The sequence below is a fragment of the Lissotriton vulgaris genome, chromosome 10 (assembly GCF_964263255.1).
Source record: "Lissotriton vulgaris chromosome 10, aLisVul1.2, whole genome shotgun sequence".
Classification (NCBI taxonomy): Eukaryota; Metazoa; Chordata; class Amphibia; order Caudata; family Salamandridae; genus Lissotriton; species Lissotriton vulgaris.
Genome location: NC_141698.1, coordinates 1,156,551,818 through 1,156,572,242, shown reverse-complemented (window position 1 = coordinate 1,156,572,242; position 20,425 = coordinate 1,156,551,818). Strand labels below are relative to the sequence as shown.

The 20,425-nt window shown below is 50.3% G+C and overlaps 1 protein-coding gene across 1 annotated transcript in view; it reads left to right on the top strand.

The window, feature by feature from the left end:
- The window catches only part of LOC147689506 (fatty acyl-CoA hydrolase precursor, medium chain-like), a 332,562-nt gene extending 316,957 nt beyond the window's left edge, over positions 1-15,605 (top strand). Inside the window, exons 10-13 of the mRNA XM_086942263.1 lie at positions 1,405-1,552; positions 5,970-6,119; positions 10,438-10,510; positions 15,371-15,605. Coding sequence (XP_086798389.1) covers positions 1,405-1,552; positions 5,970-6,119; positions 10,438-10,510; positions 15,371-15,548 — 549 coding nt within the window. The 3' untranslated portion in view covers positions 15,549-15,605. The remainder of the gene's footprint in view (positions 1-1,404; positions 1,553-5,969; positions 6,120-10,437; positions 10,511-15,370) is intronic.
- The last annotated feature ends 4,820 nt before the right edge of the window (positions 15,606-20,425 follow it).

Genomic DNA, 20,425 nt, shown 5'->3' with positions numbered 1-20,425 from the left:
CAAAGAGCGAGATCAAGCACATTTATTGGAATTTTATCTTGCACAAAGTCAGTTTAAGCTGTGCATCAGGGAGACTCACTGCACAATTTTTGTCTTTTAAAATGACCACGAGCTTCGCGCCATGTTTGGACGAAATTGAACCTCAACTATCAAAGACTCTCTATCTGAAATGAGGATGTGAGATACTCCAGGTAGAGGCCTTTCCAGCTGAAGGGCCCATGTGGCAGACTAAGGCAAGGGACCCTAAGTGTACCTTATGTCCATCAGGTGCAAACGAAGACATTGCGCGTTTTATTTTTTTGCACTGCATATGCAATGCCCAGAAGAAAATGGATGAAGCCGCTATGTGGAAGTTTGACCATCAGGAATTTCATAGAGATGCTGAGATTACTAAGATCAGATAGCTCACAACTCTTTGTATTCGGCGTTTGTAGATTTTTTTGGGCTTCTAGAAATATAAGGAAAAAGAGAAGGCAGGATTTTTAATGTAAATATATTAGATTCATGCCTGATTATTTGACTTCATATATATATATTATGAATTGCTTGGCCCAGTTTAGTTCTCATAAAGGCAAACTAGCAAAATGTATTTCATTGATACTTAATGTTTTATTTTATTGTCGGCATGGATTAACTGAGTATGCATTTTCACTTTATACTTACAATATTTTAAGCTGACCAATGCCTTTTAGTACTATGATTAAATGGATATCTAAATTTGTACAATATGTTGCACCTTATTCCTTAGTGAACATGTACCTAATGTTTGTACCTGATGGGATTTTCAGTGAAATGTTTTTAAAGATTTTATGAAATGCTTTAATGATTCTTTGAATCGAATAAAGAGACTTTGATTTGATTTGAGGATAAATGGAGCATTTCTCCTCGTTGTGCCATGCTAAGACCAGGTTTTTCATGGTCTTAAGCTTGGCACTGCCTCCTATTTATGGCACCCTTGTAATTAGGGGGCAGCGTCAAAGTCAATGGTTGTTGTGGTTGAACGCCCACCACAACACCCACTGCCCTCCCCTTTCACACTAGGTAAAGAGTGAAAGGGTGCCTTCTTCGGAAGGGGGCGTCAAGCCATATTAAGTGGCTTAACGCCGCCTTGTAATGTAAGGCAAAGCCTCTATCGCCACCACAACGTCACTGAAAGCAACCTTGAGGTGACGATAGGGGCTTGTAAATATGCCCCTTGAAGTCCTATTAGCCGTCTCCACCAATAACATGAATGAGCTCTCCTGAGAAGAGTGGGCTCCAATCCTATCTATAAAGCATGAGTGAATTTTCCGTGGCCAACGGATCAGGAACCAGAAAGGCTGCCGAAAGGGAGTTTATCTGGCAGTGAATTAGCGCAGCTGATATGGCTTCGGTTCTTTGATGCATCCTTTGCTTCTCCATCAGGGAGCTGGACCTGGCTTATTCCACCTGCTCAAAAAGGAGTATCTGGACGATGCGAGGAACTCTTCAGAACGCAGGGACAGCTTCCTGCAGATGGTTGGGGATTTCATGTTTGTTGTTCCTACTGTGGAAAGAGCAAGGTACAACCGAGGTGAGTCTTGAGCGTTCAGAGAACCGGGAGCATCGGTAATACTCTCAATATGTTCTATGAGCCACAAAACAAACAAAAGTGGAACTTTAAATGTTTCTACGCACCAGGGGCTAAAGAGGTGAGCTTCAAAGTGTTGTAGGCACCAGGGGCTGAAGAGGTAAACGTCAAAGTGTTGTAATCATCAGGGGCTGAAGAGGTGTGCTTCAAAGTGTTGTGTGCATCAGGGGCTAAAGAGGTGAGCTTCAAGGTGTTGTGTGCACCAGGGGCTGAAGAGGTGTGCTTCAAAGTGTTGTGTGCATCAGGGGCTAAAGAGGTGAGCTTCAAGGTGTTGTGTGCACCAGGGGCTGAAGAGGTGTGCTTCAAAGTGTTGTGTGCACCAGGCACTGAAGAGGTGTGCTTCAAAGTGTTGTGTGCATCAGGGGCTAAAGAGGTGAGCTTCAAGGTGTTGTGTGCACCAGGGGCTGAAGAGGTGTGCTTCAAAGTGTTGTGTGCACCAGGCACTGAAGAGGTGTGCTTCAAAGTGTTGTGTGCATCAGGCGCTAAAGAGGTGAGCTTCAAGGTGTTGTGTGCACCAGGGGCTGAAGAGGTGTGCTTCAAAGTGTTGTGTGCACCAGGCACTGAAGAGGTGTGCTTCAAAGTGTTGTGTGCACCAGGGGCTAAAGAGGTGAGCTTCAAAGTGTTGAATCATCAGGGGCTAAAGAGGTAAAGGTCAAAGTGTTGTAATCATCAGGGGCAGAAGAGGTGAGCTTCAAAGTGTTGTATGCACCAGGGGCTGAATAGGTGTGCTTCAAAGTGTTGTAGGCACCAGGGGTTGAAGAGGTGAGCTTCAAAGTGCTGTAAGAAACCAAGGGCGGAAGAGGTGAGCTTCAAAGTGTTGTGTGCACCAGGCGCTGAAGAGGTGTGCTTCAAAGTGTTGTGTGCATCAGGGGCTGAAGAGCTGAGCTTCAAAGTGTTGTATGCACCAGGGGCTAAAGAGGTGAGCTTCAAAGTGTTGTATGCACCAGGCGCTGAAGAGGTGTGCTTCAAAGTGTTGTAATCATCAGGGGCTAAAGAGGTAAACGTCAAAGTGTTGTAATCATCAGGGGCTGAAGAGGTGTGCTTCAAAGAGTTGTGTGCATCAGGGGCTAAAGAGGTGAGCTTCAAAGTGTTGTAGGCACCAGGCGCTGAAGAGGTGTGCTTGAAAGTGTTGTGTGCAACAGGGGCTAAAGAGGTGAGCTTCAAAGTGTTGTATGCACCAGGCGCTGAAGAGGTAAACGTCAAAGTGTTGTATGCACCAGGGGCTGAATAGGTGTGCTTCAAAGTGTTGTAGGCACCAGGGGCTGAAGAGGTGAGCTTCAAAGTGCTGTAAGAAACCAAGGGCGGAAGAGGTGAGCTTCAAAGTGTTGTGTGCACCAGGCGCTGAAGAGGTGTGCTTCAAAGTGTTGTGTGCATCAGGGGCTAAAGAGGTAAACGTCAAAGTGTTGTAATCATCAGGGGCTGAAGAGGTGTGCTTCAAAGAGTTGTGTGCATCAGGGGCTAAAGAGGTGAGCTTCAAAGTGTTGTAGGCACCAGGCGCTGAAGAGGTGTGCTTCAAAGTGTTGTGTGCAACAGGGGCTAAAGAGGTGAGCTTCAAAGTGTTGTAGGCACCAGGCGCTGAAGAGGTGAGCTTCAAAGTGTTGTATGCACCAGGGGCTGAATAGGTGTGCTTCAAAGTGTTGTAGGCACCAGGGGCTGAAGAGGTGAGCTTCAAAGTGCTGTAAGAAACCAAGGGCGGAAGAGGTGAGCTTCAAAGTGTTGTGTGCACCAGGCGCTGAAGAGGTGTGCTTCAAAGTGTTGTGTGCATCAGGGGCTGAAGAGCTGAGCTTCAAAGTGTTGTATGCACCAGGGGCTAAAGAGGTGTGCTTCAAAGTGTTGTAATCATCAGGGGCTAAAGAGGTGAGCTTCAAAGTGTTGTGTGCACCAGGCACTGAAGAGGTGTGCTTCAAAGTGTTGTAATCATCAGGCGCTGAAGAGGTGTGCTTCAAAGTGTTGTAGGCACCAGGGGCTAAAGAGGTAAACGTCAAAGTGTTGTAATCATCAGGGGCTGAAGAGGTGTGCTTCAAAGAGTTGTGTGCATCAGGGGCTAAAGAGGTGAGCTTCAAAGTGTTGTAGGCACCAGGCGCTGAAGAGGTGTGCTTCAAAGTGTTGTGTGCAACAGGGGCTAAAGAGGTGTGCTTCAAAGTGTTGTAATCATCAGGGGCTAAAGAGGTGAGCTTCAAAGTGTTGTGTGCACCAGGCACTGAAGAGGTGTGCTTCAAAGTGTTGTAATCATCAGGGGCTAAAGAGGTGAGCTTCAAAGTGTTGTAATCATCAGGGGCTAAAGAGGTGTGCTTCAAAGTGTTGTAATCATCAGGGGCAGAAGAGGTGAGCTTCAAAGTGTTGTATGCACCAGGGGCTGAATAGGTGTGCTTCAAAGTGTTGTAGGCACCAGGGGCTGAAGAGGTGAGCTTCAAAGTGCTGTAAGAAACCAAGGGCGGAAGAGGTGAGCTTCAAAGTGTTGTATGCACCAGGCGCTGAAGAGGTGTGCTTCAAAGTGTTGTGTGCATCAGGGGCTGAAGAGGTGAGCTTCAAAGTGTTGTATGCACCAGGGGCTAAAGAGGTGTGCTTCAAAGAGTTGTAATCATCAGGGGCTGAAGAGGTGAGCTTCAAAGTGTTGTATGAATCAGAGGCTGAGGAAGGGAGCTTTAAGGTTTTGTACTCATCAGGGGCTGAAGAGGCGAGCTTCAAATTGTTGTGCGCACCAGAGGCTGAAAATGTAAGCTTCGAATGCCCCATGAGCCAGAAACCAAAGAGGTGAGCTCACTTGTTCCGAGAGTCAGGGAGTGAAAAGGTGAGCTTCGAAGCATTGTTTGTGCCAGGAACTGAGGCAGTGATCTTCAAAGTGGTCCATGCACGAGGAGAGAGAGGCGAGCTTCAGTTGTTCTGGCTGTCAGGAACTCAAATGCTGGGTCTTGTAAGGTCTGCCTGGAGACAGCTTCAGGGCACTGTGTGACTTCATGTCAGCAGCAACATCCAATAAGAATAAGTATATAGGGTGGGTATGGGTCAGCCTTTTGCAGCCACTGGCTTTCTTGTGGCAGTCATGTTTGGCTGTCTCATGATGGGCTGTCCGTTAAGACATTTTGATTGTCCCATAAGGGTTCCTATAGGTTCAGGTCAGTGCACATCAGGCAGTCTTTATGTCAGGCTGCAGGCATGAGCAGATGTGTGTGGGGAGCTGCTTGCCTGACACAATGCACTCTAACATGACACAGGAAAGCAAGCCTGATTCAACATATCATACCCTATCGCAGCACAGCACAAGGCATCACACCATAACATAACACAGCACAGCACAACAAAGCACAGCATGACACCACATATCATTAAGCATAAAATATGACAGCCTAGCACTGTATGATAGAACATAACACACCCTAACTTAAAAATGGCATGACATGCACATACACACATAACACACCATAAACTAAACCAGCAAAGCAGAAAAAAACGTAGCACACCATAACACAGCACAGTATAGCACAACATAGCACAAATATCATGAAATCTTACAGCCTATCACTGTATGATACAACATAACACACACTGACTTAAAACTACACAGCATTCGGCAAGACAACATAACACACCATAACTAAGCATACCACATCATGAGAACATAAAACATGCTGCCATACCAGGATAGCCCAGCATGCCGCACCATATCGCACTTCCAGATATAACATAGCATAGCGTGACACAACTGTAAGCAACACACCATAGCATAATGACCAACACCACATAAGACACCCTACCAGAACATACCCTGTTATAGGTTAACACAATAGTAACACAATAGACCATGAACTATTATAGCACTCACTCGCATAAACACCCCAACACCCTGTCACATGACCTAGCCAAGCCACAGACTAACATATCACAGCACCCCATGGTCAAGAGCAGCAGCGTATACACGGTTCAGGGCTCTCTGCCCAACGGTGGGGGGCTCCCTATGATAAAGTATAGGAAAAGTTAATACGTTTATTTAACTCAAATAAATTGCTAAATATTTTTATTTTTATCTAATTAAAGAACAAACCAAAAAATGCTACATCACTATTAACTTAATTTTGAATTACATATTCAATTAATGTAAGTATATTAGTTAAAAAATATTTTCTGAAATTTAAATCAAAAAATAAATTCTCCCTTATAATAATCTTTGTATTCTGCATTAAAAATGAATAAAAGTGATGTATAGAATTAATTACACTTAATTTAATTATATTTAATAGCAAAAAAAGTTACATTAATACATTCTGAATTAAAAAATTTAAAAACATATTTCACAATAAAATAATAAATATGTAGTATTTATTTGGAAGATATGACGTGCTGACGGCCTTTCTCCCCACAGATGCGAACATCCCAACGTACCTGTATGAATTTCGGCACCCGTCCAGCTTTCTTCAAGGCTCCAGACCGTCCTACGTGAAGGCTGATCATGCGGATGACGTTTTCTTTGTCTTTGGCACCGCCTTCCTGGATGGCCCTTCCCCTATTCAGAGTAAGGATGTAAAGTGCTCTATCACAGGCATTCTGACATTAGGATCACACAGCCAGAAACATATTGGTGACTGAGGTATGGGATCATTTCACCAAAATCATGGGTGTCGCGGCACTGGCATTGCATTCTCTTTGAAGAGATCATAACATGAGCGGAATGGCCACACATCGGGCATATTTATAAGCTGCTATCGCCACGGGAACGTCACTTTTAGTGAAGTTGTGGTGGCGATAGAGGCTTCCTCTTATTTACAAGGCAGTGTTAATCCAGTTAATGTGGCCTAACACCGCCTTGTATATAAGACCCCCTTTCACGCTATGGTTAGCGAGAAAATGGTGGGCAACGGGTGTTGCGTGGGCGTTCCACCGCAACCCCCATTGAGTCTGACACTGCCTCTATTTACAAGGGAGGCGTAAATAGAAGGCAGCGCCAGAATTAAGACCAGGGAAACCGGGTCTTACCCTGGCACAACTAGGGGAAATGCTTCATTTCTTCTCATTTTTGCTGTTTTAATGTGTGCTGCATTGTTCTTTGTTTTGTTAGGCGCGGGGAGATTACGTGGTTTGACCAGAATTACAGGATGTTGAGCGTTCCTGCTGAGACTCAAGCCCGGTTCCCCAGCTTCGAAGTCGACCGTTTTAGCCATACGGCTACATCATCTGTGTAGATGCGTCAGGTTTCCTGCACCTGCGTGCGAAACCCTGGTGCCACCATGGCGCAAGGATTGACATTTGTGTCAGAAATGTTGACGCATCTGTTGGTGGAAAAGTCACGCATTGCTGGAGTTGTGTCGCAAGCACGACGCAACTCCAGCAATGTATGGGAGGCCTATTCCTAATACACTGCGTGACTCCTTATGCCTGCTCCAAGCAGGCATAGGGTTTTGACGTAGTGGCGTCCTTGAATAGGCGCAGTGAAATCTTGAACCGCGAATCCAGCACACTCTGCACCCGCTGAGCCCGGCCCGTGCCTGAGTGAATAAAGACCACAAGGAGGTCCTCCCGGTGACTGTGACCATGAATCCAGCATCCAAGAACCCTCCTCAATGCTCCTGATGACGCCTGCAGCCTCACAACCAGGGACGCCTCCAACTGCGACCAGCTGAAGGTAAGATTTCCCGACACCAAAAGCCACCCCTGCACCCGGCGCCCTGTGGCCCCCTGTGCCCTCCTCTGGGGTGCCTACCTATCCTCCAAGATCCCAACTTACCCCTCGAAGTGGTGGTCGCACCTGAAGATTCTTCGTCCCCGAGCTTGCAGCCTTTCTTCTTCTTGTAGCTTTCCCGTTGAAATACATTGGGCGCCCCATGGTCCAAAAGCACCCTGCACCAGCCGTCTGAGAGCCACTGGAAGTGCAGCATCTGTTCTATTCTACTTCCCCACTTGCCCTGTGTAAGTGAGCAGGAGCTCAGCTCCCACAGCCGCGGGGCCTGCCTGCTAGCAGCCACCAACCAAAGGCCCCCTGCCCTCCATGGGCTAACATTGGGCCTACTCACTCTGCACCCGGCTGCCTCTGTGCCGCTGAGGGTGTAACTACAGTACCTACCTGACCCTGGGAGACCTCAGAGTCTTACCCCAGAACCTTAACTCAGCCAGTCAAATACTTACTCGAAATTCGATAACTTGCATTTTCTGCCTAGGGTCACATTGACTGGTTTTCACTTGGAAATTCTTCAAAGTGTCGAGTTTTGAAAGTTTGAAATATTGCCTAAAAATCATCTGATAAACTAAAAGAAAATTACTCACATGTTACCAGGAGAGATCCCAGTGCTGGATCTTTGTGCCCAGCACTGACCCTAAAAAGTAATACAACTTTGATTTTCTGATAACTTGATTTTCCTCCATAGGATAACATTGCCAGGTTTTTGCCAGAAATTCTTCTAAGTGTCGATAATTTGAAACTTACAAATATTCCTTAAAAATCGCCTGTTTAACAAAAACGATTTCTTTCCACTGTTTACAGGAGATGCACCAGGGCTGAATCCAGGATCCAGCCCTGAGTAAGAAAAACATACGCAAAGTAATTGATATTGCATTTACTTTAAATTCCCCTTGAGCTCAATGTTATTATTGTGTTAAGATTGTGTTGCATATTGCAACAACTGTATCTATTGCATTAAAAATTCTATTGCTAATTAAAAGTATTCATCTGTAGTAACTCCATCTGAGAGAGTATTTTTATACCTACTTGTTGGTTCTAAAATAAAACAACAATATATTTTTATATACAAAACAATTGGCCTAGAGTTCAGTTCTTGAGTGTGTGAAACCTTGTGCTGACTGAGTGTGTACAACAAATGCGTTACACTGTCCTCTGGTACAGCCTTACTGCTCGACCAAGCGACCACTTCAGAGAGTAAGGTCATATCTAACACTAACCTCTGCCAAACCTCTGGGGACTGTGTACTCTGTGCACACTGAACCTTACTTTGGTGCAGTATATACAGAGCCACGTTCGTACATTGGTGGATTAGCGGTGGGATACAAACTTGCATTTGTTGGACTACTTGGTTACCATCTGGTCACACGACAGAGCTCATAAATTGTATTTAGAATTCTGATTTTCCTAAATTGGTTTTTCCAAAATACTAACAGTCTTGTCAGGGCCTTGCTTAGGTCCCCTTAGAATATTAGAGAAATACAAGTCACTGTAGTCAGGGCAGAGGGTTAGAACTGTCTGGTTAGAATGTCTCACAAGAACCCAGCTACTAGTGAAGGTAACAACATGCAGGACCCGGTTGAGGAGCTCAACCTCACACCTTACGTACACTTGACTTTCAAGGAATTGAGGTCCTTTTGTAGCCTTTAAAAATATCCAAATGGGCCAGCATTCAACCAAACAAGGGCTCCATGAGCTCCTGGCTGAGTATGCAAAAGGCCACCCCTCTGAACAGGGTGATGACCAGTCAGAAGGGGAAAAGGAGGAGGATGTGGGGGATAATGCCCCCCTCCAACAATCCCTAGGGAGGAAAGGGACTCCATACCCTTAACTCCAAGAATCAATCTCTGGGGACCTAGAGACCACACAGGTGGACGAGGTCCCAGAGAAAACATTGGAGAACTCCCCAGTGAAGAGGACAGCATTTTAGCAAAGCTGGCCAGGAGATTAGAACTAGAGTCCAGACCCTTGGCTCTAGAGAAAGAAAGGAAGGAGATGGGGTTAGCACCCATCAATGGTGGCAGTAATACCAATAATAAGGATAAAGAGCGGTCTTATGGTCCTAAAATCCCCAAAGGGATTGTCCCTAAATTTGAGGAAGGTGATGACATCACCAAATGGTTCACAGCCTTTGAGAGGGCTTGTGACACGAAAAAAGTAAAGAAACCTCTCGGGGGTGGGGGGGGGGGCACTCCTGTGGGAACTGTTCTCTGGTAACTGCAGGGACAGGCTTCTGACCCTCTCTGGGCCAGATGCAGGATGGTGTGACCTCAGGAGGTGAGAGGGGCAGTGCCGCTGGCATCATGTAGGTTTCTCGTGATGGTCTGAATTGCCATCTGAGCTCATATCATTCTGTCCGAGGGTGCCATATATTTCACACAATCAAATATTCAAGTCCCCTGGACTAAACACCTCTCCCTGGATTATACAAGTTATGTATTGTCCCATGTTGTATTCCTATGCTGTTTTCTGTGAGTGTCTGTTGTGTTGAGAGTTAATATTACATTACTGATGGGATGAAGAGACATCTTTGGCCTGAAGAGTCCCTGATGGTGAGGCAGATGCCTTTATCCAAGAATACCCGCTCCTGTCTGCTCAGACTCAGATATACTCAGGGGGGACTGAGGCAGTGCTTAATTTGAGCAGGCGGTTTCAATAGCTCGGCACCTGCATTTTCTTGTCAACACCAGCGCTTTTGAAATCCTGCCACATGATGGTGCTATGTGCCTAACTTGATGATGATCACAACCACAGGTGTTTAAAAATTCAATATACATTCAAAATAACACACTTGCCACCCAAAGCTATAAGAGCAGCTTAGACTGAAGGTATGCCATTTGTAATGTATATTAAAAGTTTGAATCGTCACACTTGTGGGAGGGGGATGGTTAGTCGTGCTGGTTCTGTCATTGGCGGCACTGTCAGGGGCAATGGGCGGTGCAAGGTGACGTCTCGGGACAAGGGCCCTGCACTCTCAAATTAACCCCTGGCTTAGGGCAGCTCTCAGTCCTCTGAAACAGGGATGCACACATGATGTCCACCTCCCACCTCTGTCCTAAAACTACAAACTGACACAAAGCTTGACAGCCATTCCATAAAAAGAACAAACACTCGGAATCTGTGAGACAATTAACATTTTCATTATTGTGTCTTCTTTTAGTTAATTTCACAGAAGAGGAGGAAACTCTTAGCAAGACCATGATGAGGCAGTGGGCGAACTTCGCCCGCAGCGGGTAAGGGTTAACCACAGTAAACGAGGGACACCCATAAATCAACCCTCTCTTTGGGTCTCTGGGCACTTTGGGGGTTGTTTCACCTCAGTGACAGCAGGCACATCTCTTTCCTTCCAGGAGCTCTTTGGTCGCTGTTCTTTGTTAGTTGTTTCGCCTCAGTGACAGCAAGCACCTCTCTTTCCTTCCAGAAGCTCTTTGGGGGTTGTTCTTTGTTGGTTGTTTTACCTCAGTGACAGCAGGCACCTCTCTTTCCTACCAGGAGCTCTTTGGAGGTTGTTTCACCTCAGTGACAGCAGGCACCTCTCTTTCCTTCCAAGAGCTCTCTGGGGGTTGTTCTTTGTTGGTTGTTTCACCTCAGTGACAGCAGGCACCTCTCTTTCCTTCCAGGAGCTCTTTGGTCGCTGTTCGTTGTTGGTTGTTTCACCTCAGTGACAGCAGGCACCTCTCTTTCCTTCCAAGAGCTCTCTGGGGGTTGTTCTTTGTTGGTTGTTTCACCTCAGTGACAGCAGGCACCTCTCTTTCCTTCCAGGAGCTCTTTGGGGGTTGTTCTTTGTTGGTTGTTTTACCTCAGTGACAGCAGGCACCTCTCTTTCCTTCCAGAAGCTCTTTGGGGGTTGTTCTTTGTTGGTTGTTTTACCTCAGTGACAGCAGGCACCTCTCTTCCCTTCCAGAAGCTCTTTGGGGGTTGTTCTTTGGGGGTTGTTTCACCTCAGTGACAGCAGACACCTCTCTTTTTTTCCAAAAGCTCTCTGGGGGTTGTTCTTTGGGTTTGTTATACCTCAGTGACAGCAGGCAGCTCTTTCCTTCCAGGAGCTCTTTGGGGGTTGTCACACCTTAGTGACAGCAGGCAGCTCTATTTCCTTCCAGGAGCTCTTTGGGGATTGTTACACCTCAGTGATAGCAGGCACCTCTCTTTCCTTCCAGGAGCTCTTTGGGGGTTGTTTTACCTCAGTGACAGCAGGCACCTCTCTTTCCTTCCAGAAGCTCTTTGGGTGTTGTTCTTTGGGGGTTGTTTCACCTCAGTGACAGCAGACACCTCTCTTTTTTTCCAAAAGCTCTCTGGGGGTTGTTCTTTGGGGATTGTTTCACCTCAGTGACAGCAGGCACCTCTCTTTCCTTCCAGGAGCTCTTTTGGGGTTGTCACACCTCAGTGACAGCAGGCAGCTCTATTTCCTTCCAGGAGCTCTTTGGGGATTGTTACACCTCAGTGATAGCAGGCACCTCTCTTTCCTTCCAGGAGCTCTTTGGGGGTTGTTTCACCTCAGTGACAGCAGGCACCTCTCTTACCTTCCTGGAGCTCTTTGGGGGTTGTCACACCTCAGTGACAGCAGGCACCTCTCTTACCTTCCTGGAGCTCTTTGGGGGTAGTCACACCTCAGTGACAGCAGGCACCTCTCTTTCCTTCCAGGAGCTCTTTGGGGGTTGTCACACCTCAGTGACAGCAGGCACCTCTCTTACCTTCCGGGAGCTCTTTGGGGGTTGTCACACCTCAGTGACAGCAGGCACCTCTCTTTCCTTCCAGGGGCTCTTTGGGGGTTGTTTCACCTCAGTGGCAGCAGGCACCTCTCTTCCCTCCCAGGAGCTCTTTGGGGGTTGTTACCCCTCAGTGACAGCAGGCACCTCTCTTTCCTCCCAGGAGCTCTTTGGGGGTTGTTACCCCTCAGTGACAGCAGGCACCTCTCTTTCCTTCCAGGAGCTCTTTGGTGGTTTTTACACATCTGTGATAGCAGGCACCTCTCTTCCCTTCCAGGAGCTCTTTCGGGGTTGTTACCCCTCAGTGACAGCAGGCACCTCTCTTTACTTCCAGGAGCTCTTTGGGGGTTTTTACACATCTGTGATAGCAGGCACCTCTCTTCCCTTCCAGGAGCTCTTTGGGGGTTTTTACACCTCAGTGACAGCAGACACCTCTCTTCCCTTCCAGTTGCTCTTTGGGGGTTGTTCTTTGGGGGTTGTTTTACCTCAGTGACAGCAGGCACGTCTCTTTCCTTCCAGGAGCTCCTTGGGGGTTGTTTCCCCTCAGTGACAGCAGGCACCTCTCTTTCCTTCCAGGAGCTCTTTGGGGGTTGTTTCCCCTCAGTGACAGCAGGCACCTCTCTTCCCTCCCAGGAGCCCTTTGGGGGTTGTTTCCCCTCAGTGACAGCAGGCACCTCTCTTCCCTCCCAGGAGCCCTTTGGGGTTTTTTTCACCTCAGTGACAGCAAGCACCTTTCTTTCCTTCCAGGAGCTCTTTGGGGGTTGTTCGTTGGGGGTTGTTTCACCTCAGTGGCAGCAGGCACCTCTCTTTCCTTCCCGGAGCTCTTTGGGGGTTGTTCATTGGGGGTTGTTTTTACCTCAGAGACAGCAGGCACCTCTCTTCCCTTCAACTTGCTCTTTGGGGGTTGTTTCACCTCAGAGACAGCAGGCACCTCTCTTCAATCAATCAATCAATCAATCAATCAATCACAGCATTTATATAGCGCACTACACACCCAAAGGGTCTCAAGGCGCCAGGGAGGGGGGGTCCGCTACTGCTCGAACAGCCAGGTCTTGAATTGCTTCCTGAAGGCGAGGTGGTCCTGGGTCCGGCGGAGGTGGATCGGGAGGGAGTTCCATGTCTTGGCGGCGAGGTAGGAGAAGGACCGTCCTCCTGTGGTGGCTCTTCGGATGCGGGGGACGGTGGCGAGGGCGTGGCCGGTCGATCGAAGCTGGCGTTTGGGAGCGTAGAAGTTGAGGCGGCTGTTGAGGTATCCCGGGCCTTGGTTGTGTAGGGCTTTGTGTGCGTGGGTGAGGAGTCGGAAGGTGATTCTCTTGTTGACCGGGAGCCACTGCAGGTCTCTCAGGTGTCCGGAGATGTGGCTGCGCCGGGGGATGTCCAGGATGAGACGTGCTGAGGCGTTCTGGATCCGCTGAAGTCTCTTCTGGAGCTTGGCGGTGGTTCCGGCGTAGAGGGAGTTGCTGTAGTCCAGACGGCTGGTGACGAGGTCCTGGGTGACCGTCTTCCTGGTCTCGGTGGGGATCCACCGGAAGATCTTACGTAGCATGCGCAGGATGTTGAAGCACGACGAGGAGACAGCGTTGACTTGTCTGGTCATGGAGAGGGAGGAGTCCAGGATGAAGCCCAGGTTGCGTGCGTGGTCTGTAGGTTGGGGTGCGCTGCCCAGGGCGGGGGGCCACCAGGAGTCGTCCCAGGCGGAGGGTGTGGATCCCAGGATGAGGACTTACGTCTTGTCCGAGTTCAGTTTCAGGCGGCTGCTCTTCATCCATTCGGCTACCTCTTTCATCCCTTCGTGTAGGTTGTCTCTGGTGGTGGCGGGGTCGTTGGTGAGGGAGAGGATCAGCTGGGTGTCGTCGGCGTAGGAGATGATGTTGAGGTTGTGCTGGCGTGCGATGTCTGCGAGGGGGCCCATGTAGACGTTGAAGAGGGTTGGACTGAGCGAGGAGCCTTGAGGGACGCCGCAGATGACTTCGGTGGCTTCCGATCTGAACGGAGGGAGGCGGACTCTCTGTGTTCTCCCCGCGAGGAAGGAGATGATCCACTCCAGTGCCTTCTCCTGGACTCCGACGTTGCTGAGGCGCTGTACTAGGGTACAGTGGCAGACAGTGTCGAAGGCCGCAGAGAGGTCTAGGAGGATGAGGGCCGCTGTTTCTCCGTTGTCGAGCAGGGCACGGATGTCATCGGTGGCAGCGATCATGGCGGTCTCGGTGCTGTGGTTTGCCCGGAAGCCAGACTGCGAGGGGTCGAGGGATCCGTTTGTCTCGAGGAAGGCAGCCAGCTGCTTGTTGAATGTCTTCTCGATGACTTTTGCAGGAAACGGGAGCAGCGAGATGGGGCGGTAGTTCTTGAGGTCCGTGGAGTCGGCTGATGGCTTCTTTAGTAGGGCGCTGAGTTCGGCGTGCTTCCAGCTCTCCGGGAAGATAGCGGTGTCGAAGGAGGTGTTGATGATGTCCCGCAGGTGGGGCGCGATGACAGCGCCCGCCTTGTTGAAGACGTGGTGAGGGCAGGGGTCGGTCAGAGATCTCTTCCCTTCCAGTTACTCTTTGGGGGTTGTTCGTTGGGGGTTGTTTCACCTCAGTGACAGCAGGCACTTCTCTTTCCTTCCCAGAGCTCTTTGGGGTTGCTCTTTGGGGGTTGTTCTTTGGGGGTTGTTTCACCTCAGTGACAGCAGGCACCTCTCTTTCCTTCCAGTTGTACTTTGGGGGTTGTTCTTTGGGGGGGTTTTCACCTCAGTAACAGCAGGAACCTCTCTTTCCTTCCCGGAGCTCTTTGGGGGTTGTTTCACCTCAGTGACAGCAGGCACCTCTCTTCCCTTCCAGTTACTCTTTGGGGGTTGTTCGATGGAGGTTGTTTCACCTCAGTGACAGCAGGCACCTCTCTTTCCTTCCCGGAGCTCTTTGGGGGTTGCTCTTTGGGGGTTGTTCTTTGGGGGTTGTTTCACCTCAGTGACAGCAGGCACCTCTCTTTCCTTCCAGTTGTACTTTGGGGGTTGTTCTTTGGGGGGGTTTTCACCTCAGTAACAGCAGGAACCTCTCTTTCCTTCCCGGAGCTCTTTGGGGGTTGTTTCACCTCAGTGACAGCAGGCACCTCTCTTACCTTCCAGTTACTCTTTGGGGGTTGTTCGATAGAGGTCGTTTCACCTCAGTGACAGCAGGCACCTCTCTTTCCTTCCCGGAGCTCTTTGGGGGTTGCTCTTTGGGGGTTGTTCTTTGGGGGTTGTTTCACCTCAGTGACAGCAGGCACCTCTATTTCCTTCCTGGAGCTCTTTGGGGGTTGTTTCACCTCAGTGACAGCAGGCACCTCTCTTTCCTTTCAGTTGTTCTTTGGGGGTTGTTCTTTGGGGGGGTTTTCACCTCAGTAACAGCAGGAACCTCTCTTTCATTCCAGGAGCCCCAATGGCGATGGTCTCCACGAGTGGCCGCTCTATGATGGCGATGAGAGATACCTGGTGCTAGACCTGGAGTCCGAGGTGGGCACAAAGCTGAAGGAGCGCAGGGTGGACTTCTGGACACAGACCCTCCCAAAAATGAAGGCAGAAGCCCAGAAACAGCGCAAAGGCGCTTAATGCGAAGGTGTGAGAAAATCATGTTCAGAATCTCCCATTAAAATTAAATGAAGCATCTTTTCTGAGTTGTTACTAAGTTTGTATGATTACAAAAGTCACTTATTCATCGTGTGACCATTGAGCACAACTGAGAGTAAAGAGTCGCATAGACACAGTGGGGAAAACTTATAAGAAAGTGACTCAGTGCATTCCGCAAGCCCTTTGGCTGCGCCGTACTGATTCACTTCCAAAGCTCAGGAATGCAACATGTTTACAATGATATGTCGCTTCTCGGTGCTCTCCCCTGCGCTCGCGCACAAACAGCTGCTATGCGCCGGCGCAGGCACCCTTGCACCATGGTGCAAGGATGCCTGCGTCGTGGGGAGATTGTTTTTGTTCAGGAAGGGGCACCTTCCTGCACAAAAACAATCACTACTTGCATTTTCCTCTTTCAATGCATGCTGTAGAATGCAGCACGCATTGAAAGAGGAAAAATCAGGGGGAAATAAAAACATTTCTCCTTGTTGCACCTCCCTTTGCCACCACTAGGAAGGCATAGCATTCAGACGCATTATTCCTCATAAATCTGGAAATGTGTCTTGGACCATGGGTGTTACGTGGGAACACCTGCCGGCCACCGATCTAACACCTCCCTGACCCATACAGGGTGAGTTCTCTTGACATTAGGAGCATTCGTACTCTGCACTAGTTGCTCCTTTGTCACCATCATTTTTAATTTTCTGGAGGGCGTGGCTTAAGAGCCGATGGTACAGGCTGCGTGAGCACGGAGCACCGCGCCCGATCCCCTGAGCTTATCCTGTTTTCGGCACCTCCCGGGCCCCTAGATGTGATCTATGGAGTGGCGGGCGGTCAAGAGGTGAGGGGCGTTGAGAATCGCCCGAATCTAGGCGTGGATCGGTCGCCCTCGCCCTGGGAAGAAGAGAGGGGACTGGCTGCCGAGTGACCCAAGATGGCGCCGCTCTCTGCCGTCTTTTCGGGCTGGAGCTGGCGCTGAGGACCGAGGCGTGCTGCAGCTGAAAAGGCTCTGTGGCGTGGGGCACGGACCCCGAGAATGAAGACCGGGACAGCGGCGGAGTGACTGGGAGGCGTTAAGCCCCGAGCGGAGGTGAGCGGGGACAGCGGAGCTGAGGCTGCAGGGCGCGTGACGGACTGCGCCGGTGGTCTGGCCTGCTGAGGCATCGGAGACCTCAGGATGCTGCCAGCCTTGAGAGCGAGGCGCGCCCAGCCTGCCTTTGATCAGCGGCTCCCCCCTCGCCTATACTGGAAGCACGCTTGTGGTGACTGGTCCCTGAGGGGGGCAATACCTCTGGTGACCCGGCGGCGGACGGGAGCTTGTAGAGGAGCGGGGCATCTCCTTCGCGGGGGGAACCTCCCCCCTCACCCGCAACTGAGCGTCGAGAGCTGGGGCAGTGCCCACTGAAGGAAGCACTCAGGGACCAGAGTGTGGGCGGATGGAGGCGGCGGCATACGGTGCTGGACCTGCGCCAACCTGACAGCGGTGAATGGACTGGTAAAGTCCTCCTCTACACTGAGGGGTGAAGGAAGGCTGTGAGAGGTGGCCTTGCGACTCGGTGCTGGACCTCGCACGCTATGAGGTGGCTTTGCGGAATGGCGCTGGGCGTGTGAACGTCGACAGGGAGTCCCTACGGAAGCTGAACTAGGGCTGCAGGTTGGACTGAGCATCGCAGAAGGAGCGCATCAGCGCGGTGACATGAGGGATACCTTGGCCTGCCCCCCCCCCGCCCACAAGCCCATGGTGTATCAGGGTGGCTCTGGCCTCGAGCAAAGAAGAGTCGAGTAGACTGGCCCTCCTGCTTGGGAAAGCGGCGCGAACGCGAATGGCGCTGTCTGGATGGCTCATTGGATCAGGGGGCTACCTTGAACAGTGAGATATTGGTGAGCGGAACCCTTTGAAATCACTGAGAGAAGAGGGGAGCGCGACGCTGCCAACTTGAGCGGGGAGTGCAGATGGCACTGCAGTACAGGGTTGCAGGAATTTCACGGCCGCAACAATGGGCAAGCCTCGTGGTCGAAAGGAGGAAGACCCTCAGCCATCGGGGGCTGAGTCCCCACCCCAGGAGAATAGAGGTGAACAGGGAATCCCACAAGAACCTGGAATACAGCTCCAGTTGGATAAAATATTGGATAAAATATTGGATAAAATATTGGCTGCCATAACGGACACTCGAGTTGCTCTTCAGCAGGACATTGCGCAGGTTACCACAGGACTGGGCCTGCTGCGGGAAGACCACTCAAAACTAGTGGACCGGGTGAAGCAGACTGAATCCACACTTCAAGAATTAGGCCCAGCACAGACCACACTAACAGCATTAATGGCGAGTGTCCTGGATAGGATTACGGTGCTTGAACGGAGGGCCGAGGATGCGGAAGGCAGGAACAGACGCAACAACATCCGCGTGGTGGGCCTACCGGAGAAAATTGAGGGATCAGATATGGTGAGCTTCTTAGAAACTTGGCCGCAAGCTGTTGTGGCCCCCGAAGGGCAATCGACTTTCTACACTTTGGAGCGGGGACACCGAGTACCGGCGAAACCACCGTTGCAGGGTCGCCCGCCACGGTCGGTAGTGGCTGCTGCACTTTCGCGATCGCGACCTGCTTCTCTGGAGGGCCCGTAGTGACGGCCCTTATCAGGTGGAAAACAGTAGTGTTACTATATTTTCAGACTATTTGTTTGACACGCAGCGATGTCGCATGTCCTTTGAAGCTGTGAAGAAGGAATTACAGGCTGAGGGGGCTCAATACTCTCTGTTCTTCCCGGCCAGGTTGCACATTGCACTTGATGGAAAGACCCACTTTCATGACACGCCGTAGGATGCGTGGGATTGGCTGGAGTCATACAGAGCGGGAAAGGATGGCCGGGGGTGGAGGCGCAGGAGCTGACTGCTGACGCTCAGCCTGGCAGGTCACAGAGCCTGCGGCGCCGCAGGCGGGGCCTGCGGAAACCATCGGTCTCTCAAACGGCTATAGAGCACAAAGGAGCCTTAGACGCGGTGTCGGCGATCTCTGGTGAACTGCTGAGGACTACGCCGGAGGCTTCGGATCTTGGAAGTGATAAGGGCCAGTCAGAGGCAGAGTCTTCTTTGTAGTGTGGTCAGCAACTACCAACAGTCACTCCTGGGACGGCGGATGGACTGCTGGATGAGTAGACTCTGTGCTGGCTGTGGGACTGGGGCCTTTGCCCTGTAATGGAGAGCGGCAATGTTTGTTCAGTGGATGGGGGTGGTAGTGATGTGGTGGAAGAACGGGAGCCTGGAGTGGGTTAGGACACTGTGTTGAGACTTTTATTTTCTGTGTGGGGATGCCACTGGACTGCTAGTAGAGGAGGGGTGTCGGGAGTCTGACACAGAGTGTCTAGGACTGGGGTGATGGTATTGGGTGTGGGGGCCCTGGGGAGGACCTGGGAGGAATGGTATCAGAGGGGATTGTGGGGCGAGCACTGATCGTGTTATAGATTTTACAGCAGGTCGTCCATTAGGCTCTATCCAACCCCCACCGGATGGTACTAGTTAATTTGCCTTAATTTGTATGGGGCAGGTCGTTGGGGTAGTTTGGATGGGATTCACTATGTTAGTGCCTGTTGTTGGGGGGGGGTGGGTGATGTGTTGAGAGGGATGAGGGAGTTGGGAGATGGGTTTGGTTCATTTACGGGGACTTGCCTGCCGGTGAGGGTATCTGACGAAATACTGCTGTTGAGTGTTGAGTACACATATGAGGATGTTGCCGCCCGACGGCCAGAAGGGAAGGGCTGCTGTGGATGACTATTGTATCGTTGGAATTGGGCTGTCCCGTGATGTCAAATGTATAACCTGGAATGTTAGGGGATTGCAGTCCATGCAACGTAGATATAGAGTACACTCTTATTTGGTTCGCAGGGGCGCGCAGATAGCTCTTTTGCAAGAGACGCACCTGACTAGGTCGGAGGGGCTGGCGCGGCCAATTATATTATACCACTTATTCAGCGTTTGCGCGAGGGGTCCTGATTTGGATCAGAGCTGAGGTTCCTTTCCAGATGCTGGACCAACTGGTGGACCCTGAGGGCCGCTATGTTGCGGTTCGTGGCCGCCTTTATGGGCGTGAGGTGACCCTCTGTAGTATTTATGCTCCTAATGTAGACCAGGCGTCCTTCTTCGGGGCTCTGTCTTCTGTCCTTGCAGATTATTTCACAACTCCAGTTTTGCTGGGGGGAAACTTTAACTCAGTAGTTGACGTATCCATGGATAGGTCCCACCCACCGTTACCCACGGCACCGATTAATAAACTGGCAGGGGTTCGAGCTCGCTGGCAAGACAATTCGGGGCTCCTCGATATTTGGAGAGTGCAACACCCAGGTGATAAGGATTATTCCTATTATTCGTCGGTACACGACCTTCACGTCCAGCTGGACACCATCTTGTGTAGCTCCACCTTGTCGCCACTGGTGGCTAGCAGTGAATATTTGACACTTACCATATCAGATCACAATCCGCTATTAGCGTCCTTCTGTTGGATGGTGGCACGCCATGCGATCCCGAACTGGAGGTTGCGACCCGAGATGATGGAGGACTAGGTCTTTCGAACGGAGTTGAGGGATGGGGTAAAACACTATTTTGAGAAGAACGCGGGCACTGCTACGACTGCGGCCCTTGAATGGGACGCTTTCAAGGTGGTGGTCCGTGGGTTATGTATTGCCAAATGGGTGGGAGTTAGGAAGCTACTGCTACAAGAGGTGGACGCGAGTGAACATGCTTTACGAGATGCTGAGCGGTCCCACTCGGAGGGCTCGAGGACACAAGCGTTGGTACTGTCTCGGAAGGAGGAGGTGGCTGCCGGGGTGGAGCGCTTGCAGTGCTTCGATCACAAAGGTTACTTGACTTGTG